The sequence below is a fragment of the Peromyscus eremicus genome, chromosome 19 (assembly GCF_949786415.1).
Source record: "Peromyscus eremicus chromosome 19, PerEre_H2_v1, whole genome shotgun sequence".
In the NCBI taxonomy this organism is placed as follows: Eukaryota; Metazoa; Chordata; class Mammalia; order Rodentia; family Cricetidae; genus Peromyscus; species Peromyscus eremicus.
The window spans coordinates 21,351,615-21,368,454 of NC_081435.1; the positions used below are offsets into that span (position 1 = coordinate 21,351,615).

Consider the following 16,840-nt stretch of genomic DNA (forward strand, 5'->3'; position numbering starts at 1 on the left):
TAAAAAGCTTTAAAATGTAACGTAACAGTGTGGTGGGGGTTGTGGGTTGCCGTAAAGTGATCAGCTGTTTTAGTGCTTCATTTGTGGTCCTTGTTGGACTTGGTGCTCCCTTAGCAAACAACCAGGGCTGTTAAATACAAGATACTGGGGTCTGGAGAGATGCCTCGGTGATTGAGAGCACCTGGTGCTCTGTCAGACAGCCCAGGCTCAGTTTGCAACACCCACAGTGAGGCTTACACCTGTCTGTCACTCTAGTTCCAGGGGTGGTCAAACCCCCTCTTCTGGCCTCTGAGGGCACTGCACACATGTGGTCCAGACAAATTCAGGCAAGTTCATACACATTAAAAAGTCGAGACTAAAATATTCTATGTAGAGTGAACATTTCCATGACAGTCCATGAACTAAGAGAATTTTGTGTTTACTTTGATGCTATAAAGACTTAATGTAGGGCCAGTGAAACTGTTTAACAAGTAAAAGGTGCTTGCCACCAAGCCTGTCAACCTTAGGTCAATACCCAGAATCCACCTCTTGGGGACCCACATGGTGGAAGGAGAGAACTAATTCCTGCAAGTTGTCCTATGACCTCCACTTGTCTTTCCTGGTGCATGTACGAATGGACATGCACACAGACAGACAAATATAATAACATATTTTTAAAAGAAGACTTAGCAGGAGTTCTGTCTTCCAGGAAGTAAATGCACTTGAGTGTGAAATTCAGTTGTTGAAAAACTTGCTACACGAGCGAATTGTTCAGTATTACGGCTGCTTGAGGGATCCTCAGGAGAAAACACTCTCCATCTTTATGGAGTATATGCCAGGGGTAAGTTCATGCATCTTTTTGAAAAGATACATTCTTATTAAAAATAAGTTGAGGGGACTCCAGTCCATCCCTTTTGATCTGCTGTGTCATAGGTGAAATTTTGAACCTGATGTGGCTGATGTCAGGAGACGTAGGATGTCTGGTTATTCCACTGTAGCCACGCTGATTGCTCACAAGAGGAGAATGACCATAGCCTGACTCAGTATAGTAAAATTTTAGTTTTTCCTGTAGCCAGTATTGTGAATATTCAATTCATTTAAAAACATTTTTCAAGATGGCAGTTAGCATAGTTACTCATTAAGAGATATGTGCCTTCTGACAGGCATGGTAACATATATCTGTGATCCCAGTACTCAGGAGGTAGAGGTAGGAGGATTTCAAGTTCAAGGCCAACTTAGACTTGACAAAGTGACTTCAAAAAAAACTTAAAAAGAAAAAAATGTGGTACATGTCTTTAATCCCAGCAAAGGCAGGTGGATCTCTATGAGTTCAAGGCCAGTCTAGTCTACAGAGTGAGTTCTTGGATAGCCAAGGGTAATCAGAAAAACCTGTCTCAAAAAAACAAAACACAACAACAAAAGAAAGAAAAAAAGAAGAAACGTATTCTCCTAATTTAATAGCGTAAGTTAGGAAAAAGAAGTTTGAATTATGGGTCTTCATGGGAGTAGGGATCTGGAATTGCATGTTGCAGGTCCAGGTTGTCTTCTGAGCTTACAGATCCGTACCTGGTAGTGCCAGCTGTTGTTGACCACCGTCAGCGTCCTGCAAGCAGCAGTACACCTCCATTGTGCACAGCTGTTTGTCATGACGCCATTGCTACTCACCGGCCGTATTTGCTACTTACTTTTATGTTTTCAAATATTCTGTTTCCTGGGGAAGTTGGCTTAAATATTATTTTTGGAAAACACATTGGGGTTGTATTAAAGGCCTACAAATATGGAAGACTTATAAATTTGTTAGTTTCAAAGAGATTAGTTCAACATAAATAATCTGAAAGAACAGAAACTGTGCGTATTTATTTTACCGAGAATTTCTGCCCTTTCCACTTAGAGTCTCCCAGCCATGAACTAAGGATTCTCTTAAAAATAAAGATTGAGTAGAGTTTTTTATTTTAAACAGAAGGTTTAGTTGTTTTCTTTTATCCTAGGGTTCAATTAAGGACCAACTAAAAGCATATGGAGCTCTTACTGAGAATGTGACTAGGAAATACACTCGTCAGATTCTGGAGGGGGTCCATTATTTGCATAGTAATATGATTGTCCATAGAGATATCAAAGGTAAGTCATAAATTACTTTTTACTTTAAATACACAGTTTTGTTTGAGTGTGAATGAAAGAAATACCATTAAAGCATTGAACATTTAAACTATAAACTACCAGAGGGAAACAGTTCTCCAGCTTTCTCATGGACTCTGTTAGTGTCCTGTCAGACCAGTTCTGAAATTTGGGCCTACATAAATGATTAGCTTTGATGTAAGGGTCCATAGGATCAGTTTCACTCAGACACCCCTAGAATAATATAACCATGTTTGTATGAGTACTGCTTAGGCATTAGGGCAGTGAGCAGGGGTTCTGCTGTCACAGAGTTGGATTCCAACTTGGGCTTCATTTGCTCTAACTGTAACCTTAGACATGCTAATATTTCTGTATCTTCATTCCTCATTAATCTTCCCATCCCTCTTTCTCTTTCATCCTCCCTCTTTTTCTTCCTTCCCCGTGGGAAATTGCACACCCCCAATTTCTGGAGATGAAACCTAGGAAATTGCATATACTAGGCAGCTTCTCTACCCCTGAGAGGCATCCACTGCCCTCTCTTTTAATTATTCTTAAGTTAGAGTCATAATAGTACTCAATTTATAGGATTCTTTCAAGGATCAAATGTGTTAACATGTTGCAATGTTTAAAACAATGCCTGGTGCTCAGCACTTAAAACTTAGCTACTGTGATGACATGCTTTATGTTGTAATTGTATTTAAAGTCATAGGAATAGATGTCATGAAAGAATAAAAGGAAGGAAGGAAAGATCCCCAAATTGAGCTTTGATGAATTTCAACTAGGATAAATTCACTTTCCCCCAGGGATCAGATATAGAAATGAGTACATGGAGTGAGTAGAGATGTGTAAAATTTGAGAGTACTAAAAACTCTTTACTTGGGAGCCTACCTGAGTCTTTAAAAACTGGGGTATGACCCAAAATTTAGAAATCACTGAGTAAAAAAAGTAAATGTGTCTGTATAATATTTACTCATTGATCTTGTTGCCCCTCTTACAAGTTCCCAGATTCTGCTTTTCCATATGGTGGGGGCGCATCTTGACTATGTCCAGATTAGGCCAAGAAGAAAATTGCCAATCATTTCTGGTAACTGAACAGTACTTTCTACCATGAGTCTAGTATGCAGAATTCCTGAGGCAGGTTACATGCACTATAGTGGGGCTTATTAAGTATAAAAGCTGATACTTTAAAGAACTTCATAAAGAAATTATTCAATTAGGAATATCTATTTCTAGTTAAGCCAACTTCTCTTTGGCCCTCAAAATGAAGAAAAGAAACAAAGGGAGCTGTCTTCTGTATGGATCAATCTTCTAATCTTACCAGAAAGTATGATGAACCACCTTGGTCAAGTGAAGGGGGATGGAAGCAAGCTGATATATAAATAGTACAGGACAAATACTGATAAGAGAGAAAAGTAAGACATAAAAATAGGGTCTCAAATTTGTCAATTTAAGTATGACAGAAGGCAAATGGTGGCCACCAAATGACAACATAGTGGTATTTGTTTTCTATAATCTACTTGTGACTTGTTCTATGTCTTCTGACTTTTTTTGAACAGTTTATAAGTGGCAAATGGAAAGGTAAAGATAATTGATTTCATGTAATTTCAGACCTGTCGGATCATAACAAAGATGAAGATCATTACTGTTAGGAAACCCACTCATTTCCAAAGTTTATTCCCCCATCTCCCTCTTCTTTCCTTCTCCTCTCCTTCCTTCTCTCTCTCCTCCCTCTAAATTCATCACATTTTTTGTATTTGTGTGTGTGCATGTGCATGCGAGTGCCACAGACCATGCACAAAGGGCAGAGAACAACGTGAAGGGGTCGGTTCTTTTTTTCTACCATGTGCAGCACAGGTTTTACTCACTGAGCCATCGCTCTGGCCCTATTCTTTTTTCTTTTTGTCTTTCAGGGAACTATACTGTTGACAGGCTTGGTGGGGCATACCTTTAATTGCAGCAGAGGCAGATGCATGTGGATCTGAGTTCAAAGCCAGCCTGGTCTATATATTGGGGGCGGGGGAAGGAACTATATTATTGAATACCAAATAGTTAATAAAAGGACAATTTATTTTCTTAATGGTTTTATTTGTGCATATGCACACACCAGAAGAGGACAGGGAATGCCTGCTCTGTCTCTCTCCATCTTGTTTTCTTGGGTCAGGATCTTTCACTGAATCTTCAGCTTACCATTTTCTAGCTAAGTTGGCTGGCCAGGAGTACTAGTCATCCTCTTATGTCCTTGCCCCTGGCACTGAGATTACAGATGCATGTCGGTACACCCAGTTTTTATGTGTATGTTGGGGATCTGAATTCAGGTCCTCATGCTTGAACAAAAAGTACCTTTACCCACTGAATCATCTCCCCATCCTGGATATGTTTTGTTTTGCTTTAGCTTTTAGTTGTGTAATTGGATGTTGGATCTAAGTAATGGGAACATAAGCAATTCTGTCTACCCTTGCCTATGTTTGAAAAGCCTTATTTTAAATTTATTAGAATACAGTTTAAAAACAAGAAAACTGTGTTGGGAACCTGGCTGCCTGTTTTTTCTTCAGCTCCTCCTGCGGGTGAGCATTAGTTCAGTATTGATGCCACTTCCCAAAAGATGACTCTCTGCGCGCATGCACATGTCTGTGTAGGGAAAGTGTCCTCTGCCTGTAGCCAGTAAAATCTGGCTTATTAAACATGTGTAGTCGCAGTTACTTAGGAAAACTGAAATAAGAGGATTGTGAGGCTCACTTGAGCCCAAGAGTTCAAGTTGCCTTCCTGAACAATATGGCAAGACCACATTTCAAGCAAACAAAAAGGTCTGTTTTGCTTTGTAATTAAATAGTCTAGAGATAGTTGGATGTTTTTCTGAGTCCTAATACTAGATGGTAGGAGATCATAAGCAAGCAGAGCTACATTAGAAAATTACTGGTGGGTCAGACAGGCTTAATAGGTTTTGCTGAGAAGGATCCTAGACTCTCCTGTGGAATTACTGCTGGTAAGGCTGGGGAATTTTCTGGGAGAATAGAAGCTCATGGTGAAGGTGGAGAGTCTGTATTCTCTATGGTCTGCAATGTAGATTATCTGCACTATTCAGCCTCCTCCATAGAAAGCATTAAAACAAAAAATTGTAGCATGGTGGTGCATACCTGTAATTCCAGTGCTGGGGTGCCGAGTCAGGAAGATCTCAAGTTGGAGGCCTTGAGTTAAAAATAACAGCAACAACAAAAGAACACCTTAAAATACAATAAAATGGAGTAGGTAGAAGTTTTGATTATGAAGGTCCTTTTGGAAGTTCTTGAGGAGAAACTGGCTTACCAGGAAAATAATCTTCAGCCATGGACTTCTTGCTTTATAGCAAATAAATGCGGCTGTGGTGGCGCACGCCAATAGGATTTGCTGAAGGAGGTGGAGGCAGGAAGATCACAAGTTCGAAGCCAGCCTGGGCTCCACATTTGGGGGCTGGAGAGATGGCTCAGAGGTTAAGAGTACTAGCTGCTCTTCTAGGGGTCCTGAGTTCAATTCCCAGCACCCATATTATGGCTCACAACCTTCTGTAATCAGCAAACGAATGGATCCAGAGCCTTTCTTGGTGCTTGGCTAAGCTTTGCTCTCAGCCCTTTCCCCTTTCTCTTTCACCTCACCTGGCCCTGCCCCACCCTTTGTCTGCGAAGCTCATTAAGTTCTGAAACACCCGGAGAAGTAATGTCTAAACAGCAGATGCTTAATGCAAGGTAAATAGGACTTTCTAATCGAGGCATGCCAGGTACTGCTGGACTAGACAGGCAACCTAATTTGGGGACAGATTAGAGTCTACACAGTAATTCTCTGCCACTTATTATACATTCTAGAATGCCAATAAAATCTTTGAAATAAGACTATTTCTTATTTTTAGGAGCAAATATCTTAAGGGATTCCACAGGCAATATCAAATTAGGAGACTTTGGGGCTAGTAAACGGCTTCAGACCATCTGTCTCTCGGGCACAGGAATGAAGTCTGTCACAGGCACACCATACTGGATGAGTCCTGAGGTCATTAGTGGAGAAGGCTATGGCAGAAAAGCAGATATCTGGTAAGTTTGGGTGTCAGATTTGCCTGGAAACTTACCTTCTTATTTCTACCGATATTTGAAATTGCCAGATTTAAATTATCCTATGTACTTTGGAAGCAGGATATATGAATTGTAATGATTAATTCCATTTCAGTTATACCTTACCAAGGCTAACTTGACTAAATACTTGAGTCTTTGAAATATTTTTCCTTCTGTAGGAAGGATTTTGTCTTAAGCAAACCTCAACATTAGAAAGCTCTTATTCCCCTGAGTAACTTTTAAAGAACTCTTGGCTGTCAGTGTCTTAAAACAACAACAAAATTAAAAAAAAAAAAAAAATGAATCAGTGATTTTCTTTTTAAGTCACAAAGGTATGTATAAACATTTGAAAACCCATAATTGCCTGCATAAGATGGGTGAGACTACAAATAATAATTGGGGTAAGAGTGAGTTATGAGGTGACCTGAGGAGATTAATTCATCACTCCTGACATACCCACCCACCCTAACACGAATCTTGACTCCTCACCACCACCCTGGGCTGGGACATATCAGACTCTACAAACTTTCCATTGCAGGGATATTTACTTCAAAATTGAAAACTTTACAGTGAAGCACTGCAGTTCTGAATGGGTCATCATGTAATTTCTGTTTATGTGTTTGAAGAACAAGGAGATCTCCATTAATAGCTGAATTATGTTTTGATTGCAAAGTCAGATTTTCCAAGGATCTTGCATGTCAATCATATAATTATTTACAATAAATTGATAATTGCTTTACAGAAATAAAAACTGTTGCTGTGGTGGTGGTGTGATGTGGTATTTTCATAATATGCTTAGCTCTGTTGTTTTTGGAAAATACATTATTGGATTCTGGATGATTTAAGGTATCTGCAAGTCTTCCAGGTAAGGAAGAAGAGAAATTATGTGGTGCCTATACCAGGGGCAGGGGCTCTGTCATGGCAGGGCTGTGTGTTTAGTTGTTAGTATCTTAAAACTGAATTAATAAATCACATAAGTGAGGTCACAAAATGGCCATTGTCCACTTCCCAACCAGGGGGAAAAATATATTGATTTTAGGAATTTGAAGGCAAGTAATTTATAATACTTGTATTCTTTGTATGATGGAGACAAAATTATTAACATCATGTTAGAAAATGATCTAGAACAAATATAATAAAGTTCTTTGCCTAACTATACATTTGTGATCATAGATAATTATGATAAATTTTCATGGAAATGTATTCATTGCTCCAGCCTTTCATTAATTTTCATGTTTGAATTATATTTTTATTTAATTAACCTTTGAGTGAAACTTTGTATTTGAAATAAGTAATATTAAACTATATGCGGACTTATCCCAGTTTCTATTTTCTGGCTAGTCAGCTTTCTTTCCTAAAGTTATTACTTGGGTAATGCTTCTTTTTATTTCTTTTTAGGAGTGTAGCATGTACTGTGGTAGAAATGCTAACTGAAAAGCCACCCTGGGCTGAATTTGAAGCAATGGCTGCCATCTTTAAGATTGCCACTCAGCCAACCAACCCGAAGCTGCCACCTCATGTCTCAGACTATACTCGAGACTTCCTGAAACGGATTTTTGTGGAGGCCAAACTGCGACCGTCCGCGGAGGAGCTCTTGCGGCACCTGTTCGTGCATTATCACTAGCAGCCGGCGCCCGCTTCTGTGCCTCCGCCAGCTCCATCCTCGGGTTCACCTTCTCTCTTACTGCACTTTCCTTTTTATAAGAACCAGAGATGGGAGAAAAAGACAAGAGGGAAAAGATTTCTCTTGATTCTTGGTTAAATTTGTTTAATAATAGTAAACTAAATTTTTTATATTTAATCTTTTTTTTCTTTACAAGAACTTGAAACTTTTTTTTAAAATTTTTATAATGTACTGATGTGGTTCAGAGATATAAAGCACTTTAGTACATAGTTGCTCTTTTTAGTACAAACAAATCATTTGGAATATATAAAGATTGTAGTCTTGCCCTGTATCACTGACATGGAAGACAAAGACAAGAAAGTGATGTACAATGTGTAGTTTTTAGTGATAGTATTTAAATAGATCCTTATTTGTGGGGTGGAGCCCTAAACTTGAGTTTAGGGTAGGTACTCAACTTAAAGAATATAGGTTCCTTCTTATATCTGTATTCTTTAGATCCTAACCTCTGTCTATCAAGCTTTTTTGCTCAGTAGGAATCTTGATTAGGAGACACGAATCTCTAAGAGGTATGTTTGTTAATCCTAAGCAGTATAATAGGCAAATACATTATAGTGGATCCATGTTACTGGAATCTGTAAGCCTTGAGAGACAGCTTTCTGCTTAAAATACTGTTGTATTTGAAAGCAGAGTTTGTGAAGCCAACGAGTAAATTCAACTAAAACACAGACGACTGCTCATTAGATATATGAGTGGTAGAATAGACCACATTTGCCAGTCAGTAGAAATAATGGAAAAAAGAACCAAGTGTCATTTAGTATATTTTAAACATTATTTACTTGATGGGAAAGTCCCCAAATGAAGGGAACTGAGAAATAATAAAAATTGTATATACTATCTTCCTATTTCAAGCCCCTGGTTTCCTATTGGTAACCATCTTTAGCTCACATACCCACTTGTTAAAGTTCCTGTCATGAAATAAACCCTTGTTCTTGGGATCACAGAGTACTAAGCCAGTGGGACTGCAGAAGAATAAACATCAGGTAGACCTGAGATCAGTGGTGGGGAGTCATTCACTTCACCTGACATCTGGCAGTGCCTGGAGACACTCTGTTGCCGTAACTGACAAGGTACTACCAGCATCTAGTGGGTAGGGTTGGGGTGCTGCTAAGTAGACTAGTGCACAAGGACTCTTCCCAGGAATCATCCTGCCACAGAAGGCAGAAGTGCCTAGAAGGAAAACCCAGTTATAAGCCGAAAGCAGCCATTCACAAAGCAGTAAACACAGATTTCAGAGGCAAGATGCAGGGCCATGAGGGTCCTGAGAGATGACGATTAGTCAGGGGTGCACAGCTCAACACAGCAGGGGGCAACAGTCGGCCCTTTGACAGCTGCTGGTTGTGCTTGAATCACTCTCTCTTTAGAAATAATGAATTTGAGTATTGAACCTTTTGAATTTTGCATCTCTGTATATTCTTTCCTTAAGAGTCAGCTCATCCTTCTAGGCCCAGAAAAGTATACCAAAACGAAGTGTTTGCTAGCAGTGGGAAGGTTAAAACACTGCCAGATAGTTCCAGTGTAAGCATCTACTTAGGGCCATGTCATTAAATGGAAAGACTAAGCTGGGGAAGATCCCGCTGTCTCTAGTAGAATTATGAGACTTGAACAACATGAAGGTGTCAGTAATTTGGCCACTTGAAATTTTTCAGCATATTAAACCAAGTGCTAAGTAGTTTATTTTTAAAAGTCTAGATGATAACAGTCTTCCAGGAGACCCTGAATGGGATGCTTTTCATCAGAAGGGACTAAAGAGTCTGATTTAATTGTTGTTGTTATTACAAGGTATGTTTATTTAGATATTTTTTAAGTACTTGGCTTCTGAAGTTATGTAGATCTGGCTTTAATGTATCAAGATCCTATCCAGCATACCTTGTAATAATTTTTGAAATTCCAATAGTCTTAAGAGTCAGCGCACAAAATGTTAGTTAACACTTCTCCTATACAGTCGAGCAAAGGAAGCCCCTTACAAAGAACAAGCATTAGGTGTCTCCCACCTCAGCAAATCTTAATCTTATGCTGGAAACCTAACGTGTGCGTGTGTTCTAATTTCTTTATCTCTTATGAGTGAGGGCATCTTTTCTACTTGAGCAAAATTATGGTACCTGGATTGCTGGGGTTTTATTTTGTTTGTTTGTTTTGTTGTTTCTTTGTCTCTAGTCTGGTTGTGATTTCCCTTTGGCTCATATTTGGTCCATCAGGGTAATGTGCAGTACAGAAGAGAGACAAACCCTCTTCAAAAAGATACTTGCACACTGGAACTCAAAGCAGTTGTTAGCTTTTCAACAGTCTCCTATTTCTTTTCTAAATTCAGTAGTAAATAGCTGCATCAGAATACTTTTTCTTTATAAGAAGAATAAAATTATAAAGACTTAAAAATAGACTAATAGTTTACAGAGTTATATTGAATATGATGTGAATTTATTTCAGACCAGTTGTGAAGGTACCAAAAACACAATGAAAGTTTATATACATACATATATATACATACATATGTATATACACATATATATGTATAAAAGTATACACACACACATATACATGTGTGTATATATAAAAAAGCGCAAACCCTGCTAGAGCAAAAAAGCTTGAAGTAGATAGGGGTATGGGACATGGAAGGTCAATAGTAAATTTAAAAAAAAGAAATTTTTGAAAGGAAACAATTTGTCAAAGGAAGTAAAATATTACACTCCATTTTTTTTTCTGCCTAATAGTATGGGCTGACTGATGAAGTTTGAATTTTTAAAAATGACTCTAAATGTATTTTGTTTTTTTAAATGCACAACTGATTCTTTGGTACTGCAATGTTTCTTTGTGGCTGGGAAATGGCCAGACTTCTGACTTTGTGCCTTTACATGCATTCTGCATTGCCAGTAGCAGACTTCCGGTGCTGGAGCTAGATCCACTAGCAGCAACAGATGTGCTTTCAGGAAGCACCTTCTGCCGAGGCCCTGAGAGAGTCCAAGTGGTGTGACAGGAGTGAGTCAAGTGGAGACCTTGCGCAGTGCAAACCAAGGGTTGGAAACGTAACTAGTCCAGTTTTTGATGGATTGGTACTTCAGTGTACTGAAGTCATACATACTTTGAGGTTTTCAGATGAATGCCTTGAACATTTTCAGCACTTTTCCTTGTTTACAAAACTATATTTCTAACTTTAAAAACATCTATAACTATTGCCTTAGAAAGTATTAAGAGGCACAATCTACAACATGTGAGAAGTCAAATATTAATGCACATGCTGGACTATAAAAGAGAAATTAAAACTGTTATTTCAGAATAAATTGAATTGGCTTTCATTTGAGTCTTACCTTGTTCCCAATAGAAATTACATAAAAAGTAAAAATACATCTTTAGAGTAGCTTTCTGCTACTAAGTTCTGACATTGGTCATGTCTGATCTGTACTACTTCTGAAATAGAGTTGTTATAAAATATGTGAAATCACTAAGAAAATAAAATCAAACCTGAATAGATTGGCAGATGACCCAGCATGATGCAGACTCCTTGGCTAATGGCAGCGTTCACGCCAAAGGTTTCATTTGGGGTCTTGAGAACCTTCATATAAATTCAGCTGGAGTCAACCAGGTACACAAATATATGTCTTATTTTAATTTGTGTTTTTGGAGTCAGGGTTCTCACTATGTGTTTCAGGCTGGCCTGGAACTTAAATGCTCCTGCCTTTGCTTCCCAGGTGCTGGGAAAACAGGCATGCGCCACCACACCCAGCTTTGTCCATTTTTTAAAAAAATCGGGTCAATCTTTTTCATTTTCTTACTCAATAATTGTGATGTGCTATGTCACATAAATTAATATCCTTCAGGAAGTTATAGTTGAGGAGGAGAATGGGCAGAAAATTACTTAATGGCATACCCTAACTCTGAAAGTTTAGCAGTGATGTTTAAAATACTAGGATTTTTATATGAAATAATAAGGAAGAAATTTTGGATAATTGTTGGCTATTGTAGACTCCAAAGACATTAACAAGAAGGATTAGAGTATAACTATCCCAATATCCCAGGTTAGACAACCTCTCTGTCAGAACCTGTTCTTATTGCACCACGCAGCCCCAGACTGTTCTGTGACAATGGAGCATTTATTCCTTAGCACACTGTATTGGGCTTCTCCCTGACCCAGCTGTTGTTACTGTTTTAGTTTGGTTTTTCAGGGGGAAAATAACCTCAAACTTTATTTTAGTTTTTAGGTATTAAAATACCCAAAATATTTGATAGAGGTTGAACTCCCGCCAAGTGTTTCTTATGCTAAGATCAGGTTTTTTGAGACTCTATTGTTTTATCATTAAATTTGGCATTTACTTTTAGATGTAACATTTATATTTATTTGACTTTAACACTGGTTAAACTTCAATGAAAAGCAATTTGTTAATTTTTAGTAGTGCCTTTTTCTCTGTATGCCTTAATTTTATTTTATATTTGTAATTCAAATTACCTAACAAAATGAAGGGTTTTCCAAAAGCACTAGGCCTCAAGAGTTTATTTGGCCTTGGACTGTGTGTTGGCCCCTATATGTTTCTTATTGCTTATTTCCTCCTCTTACCCTTTCTACCTCTTTTTTTTTAAAGTTCAAAGAAAAACAGTAGTTCTGATTGCAGTCTCCACTAGATGTGAAGTCCTAAAATAACTATAGAAAGGTATTCTCATTCTAAAAGACATAGTAAATTGATTTTTGGGTTGATTACTTGATTTTTTCAGTCATATTGGCACTGTCCAAGTTCTTTGTGTCTTATTATTCGGTTATAGTTTTCATAGAACTAGGATTGTTGTCTTGCCCTAAAGAGCTCCTTTCACAAATGTTGAGGCAATGAGCATGAAGTCCAGGGACAGCGAATTCTAATCCTTAGTGTTTAACATGTTAACTAATACTCTAGCTTACTGTTCTGTGAAGTGTGTGTGTGTGTGTGTGTGTGTGTGTGTGTGTGTGTGTGTGTATTTGTGTTTGGAGCTGGGGCAGGGGTAGGAAGGAAGGTGTAGTTGTTCAGTTAGATCTGTCTCTGTTCTTGGAAGAATAATTGAAAATGTATGATCTACTAATGTGGGGTGAGAATGGTCATCCTCAAGTAGGCATGCCAGTATATTTTCCGTAAGTAGCTAGTACAAATGATTGTTTAATAATGGTATTTATTGTAAATTGCCAAGCTCTTAGTTGCTAAAAGTAGGTTAAAATCAATTTGTGTGTTTGTGTGTATAATAATTAGCTTATATATAATTCTTAAATAGAAAGTATTCAATCTTAGCTATTTCTCCATGAACTTTGTGGAATAGAAATTCTGCCAGACATTATCTAACCTAACCAACTTCCTTAGCTTACCAAGTCATCAAAAGGAAATATTGTTATACCTCTTATTGGTTGGTTAAGGAAGGTGTGCTGTGATGCCACTGTTCCTACTTCTTAGTCATCTTTCGTGTTGCTTTGACTCCTCCCATTGTCCAGACAGGATGCCATAAGAGCTGTGGAAATACCAGGGCCATCCTTCTCTCCATTCTCACTGTTCAGAGTTTGAGATGATAAGTTTTCAGGGGAACCTAGACATTTCGTTTCTCAGAGGTACTAAGAGTGGTCAAGGTTGAGCTTCAGGAAGGTAAGGGAGGAGTCATAGCTATAGTAAAGAAATGAATAAATTGTATCCATTGCCTGTATACAGTCTCATATAATTCATGGTTTTTGTGTTTGTGTATTTTAATAGACAGTCATAAAGTATTAGTCATAAGGTATTGTTTTCTAACAGCAAAGACATTAAATAAGAGAATACTCCTGTCCTTCTGCCCAATGATGTTTGTTTGTATCTCAGTCTGTATTACCAGAATCACTTTAAACCAAAGCTTTTGTATTCCCTGCACATATAGCCAAAATGACTAGCCCTGTTAAATCTGCCCATGTGTAAGCTAAGAGTATATAAATGGTAGAGCAGATGCTAGTAGAATTTGTATGCCAATCTATCCTTCAAGGAAAAGGACAGGTGCTCAGTGTTTGCATTTAGACATGCAGAATTTCCTTCAACTATTGTGGAGCTATATAGATTTGCAGACTTAAGTTTGTATGTGTGCCAATCTTACTGACATCTTTTGACCACTGATGTATGTAGATTCACATTGACATCTGATTCCTCAGATTGGTGGCTTATTTTCTTTCTAGTGTCTTAACATTAATCAGCTGTGTTTGACTTAAGGGACATTTAGACAATGCTGTGAAGAAAAGTAGGTCATGAACTGCAGTCTGCTTTGTGCCATAGACATTTGGAACATACAGAAGCATCTGCTCTCTAGTTCTTTAAAGCTTACAGAATCTGTCCCCTGCTTAGGATTTCTGAATCTTGTAATGCCAGTTGAGAAAAGTTTATGACTGTTTTGAAAAGCACTTTTGTGTTTATTATTTGTATCTTTTATCACTTTAAAAAAAAAACCAGTGTAATCAGTGATTTTAGCATTAGCGTTACTTAGAAGGGAAGATAAGTAATTATATGTTAAACTCTAGTAGATGCTTTATTTGACATGTTCTTATTTTTCCAAAGACTGTTTTTCCCACTTGCAGTAAGGAGAGTAGACAAGTGGGAAGCTACAAGCCAGAAAGGCGCATGGGCAAAAGAAAGTGGGCCAAACCCTCATGAATTAAAACCACGTTCTCCAGGGAGGAGAATACTTCTTTAAAGACAAACAGTTGTGTGTGTGTGTGTGTTTTTTTTATAATTAGTAAGTAAAAGGTTTACATTTCTTCTATTGCTGTTGGTTTTTAAAATTAGCCTGCATTCTGAAATATTGTAACCAAGTTAATACCAAAAAATACTTTTAACGTCTGACATCTCTTATATTTCATGTGGTTGTTTTTACTCATTGTAAATAAACTTCGATAAGTTTGAAAACAAACTTTTATCTTACAAACTATGATTATCAATTTGTAAATTTACCCTTTGACTTAATGTAAATTTAAAATGTATCCATTAAATTCTCTATATTTAATGTATTATTTTCAGCAAATGTTTTTAATCTCAGTTGAATACTGGGCAGTTTGTAATTATGTATAAATATTTTTGTTTCTTACCAATGTTGACTTTTTTGCACATTTTCCAAACATTTAATTTGTACACTGATTTATATGACCAATAATGTTGAGTGTCTGCGACTCATGAGTGTGTGCATTGAACTACTGTCTTTGTGTTTGCACTTCTTCCAGATGTAGCCCTCAGTTCCAACGCTGCTACAGTACTTAGTAGGACCTTCTTGCTTTTGCAGAGTTACCTTGTGTGGTTCTGTCTTTGTTGAGGAACTCAGGAGTTCAGTGTTGCATTCTAAGTTTATCCTGTATTCTGAATCAGTTCCTAGGTTGAAAGTATTCTGTATCAAGAGCTATGGGTTTGTGTGGAGATGTCCTTTTCCATGTGTAGGTACATGTATATATCTTAGTAAATTCTTGTTTTCATTTCATTTCTACAATTTAAAGAACTTTATGATAATTAAATATATGTAAAAGCTTTCTGAAAGATTATTTACTATATATAAATATACTATATTTTCATCTGGCTGGTCAAAATTATTTTTTAAATTTTGGTTTTAACCATTTAAGCATTTGTAGTTCCAGAATTGGATACAGAGTTTGCTTAGAGCTCAGTTAAAATACTCTTGCAATTAACATCCTTTTTTGGGGGGTGGGATGCAGGATTGTTAAGCAGTAGCAAAACACATTGTCCACTAACATGGCATTTGACTTCTCAGAGCTGTTAAAAAATGTGAGCAACTAAATTGTCTTGAAGACATGTCAAGATTTTTATATTTCCATTACTTTAGACCTGTCTGGCTATTATTTTTGAATATTTCCTTTATTTCCAAAGTTTTCAAGTTTTAATTTTTCTCTTACTGAGCAAAGTTAGACTGAGTTTATGAAACAATGCATTGGCATTGTGATTCTTCACAGTTGACTACCATTGTGTTAGGAATCTCCAAATACACAGTGTGTCTTTATACTGTACTGTGTGTTTTAAGCAGCCGGCAGAAAAAGAGTTAAAAATTAGGTTTCCCGTCTGACAACGTTACTGTATTCAATGTTCAATGGAAGCCTTCTAAAAGTATGTGGTGTTATAAGTGATTTGTGTTAGGAATAAAGTCTACAGTTGAAGTTGACTATCACTAAGCTTATTAGGTTGAAAGGAACCCATGTGATTAGAACCTACCAGAAGCCAGACACAGTGTAGTATGTGCCACATTTCACACACTTTTTGGGTTTGTTCATTCAAAATTGTGATTGTAAAAAATGTGTAAAACTTCTTGAGTTTTATAATTTCTATGTATTTTTCTCTTGCTGGTAAATAGCTTTTTTAAAAATTTAATATAAAAGAAACCATGTTTATATTTTGTTAGTGATTATGAGTTTGTTTATATGGCAATTTGTGTATTATTGACACATCTTTATTTAGATTTGTCATGCATGAAGGCCTGCGATATTTAGTACAGTGAGACATACTTTTTCTTTCCTGTTCATCTTTGGACGGTTTGTAGTACAGAGGCTTACTATCAGTAATCTTCTGGACTATAGGATGGACATAAATGATGGCACTTTGAGTGTTAATAAAGCTGGTATTTATTCCCACTGTGATTTGTGTGTACAGATACGTTCTTGGACATAGTGTGTTTACGGAAGTTTCTTCTTGCTTGCTTTCTCTTTGGAACACCTAGCAGTTACCTAGAAACTCTCGATGTCTAAGCCTATAATGTCCATAAAGACTCCTTAGTACATCTTTGTGTGGACATGATGGCCCAGGTTGAATGTAGTAGTAATTAAAAACAAGCACAGGGCTGGGGGATAGTTCAGTGGGTTAAAGTGCTTGGCACACAAGCTGGGGGACCTGAATCCAATCCTCAGAACCCATGGTGGAGGGAGAGAACCCACCCCTGAGTTGTTCTCTGACTACATTAAGAATTTAAAACAACAAAAACCATCCAAGGCATCTGGTAAAAGAGATTCAGAGTAAGAAAAATACTTTATTCC

General features: G+C 37.4%; 1 protein-coding gene across 1 annotated transcript in view; it reads left to right on the forward strand.

Moving 5' to 3' along the window:
- Positions 1 to 16,447, forward strand: part of Map3k2 (mitogen-activated protein kinase kinase kinase 2) — a 73,711-nt gene extending 57,264 nt beyond the window's left edge. Inside the window, exons 14-17 of the mRNA XM_059246754.1 lie at positions 689 to 820; positions 1,968 to 2,097; positions 5,975 to 6,152; positions 7,569 to 16,447. Coding sequence (XP_059102737.1) covers positions 689 to 820; positions 1,968 to 2,097; positions 5,975 to 6,152; positions 7,569 to 7,794 — 666 coding nt within the window. The 3' untranslated portion in view covers positions 7,795 to 16,447. The remainder of the gene's footprint in view (positions 1 to 688; positions 821 to 1,967; positions 2,098 to 5,974; positions 6,153 to 7,568) is intronic.
- Positions 16,448 to 16,840: the final 393 nt, after the last annotated feature.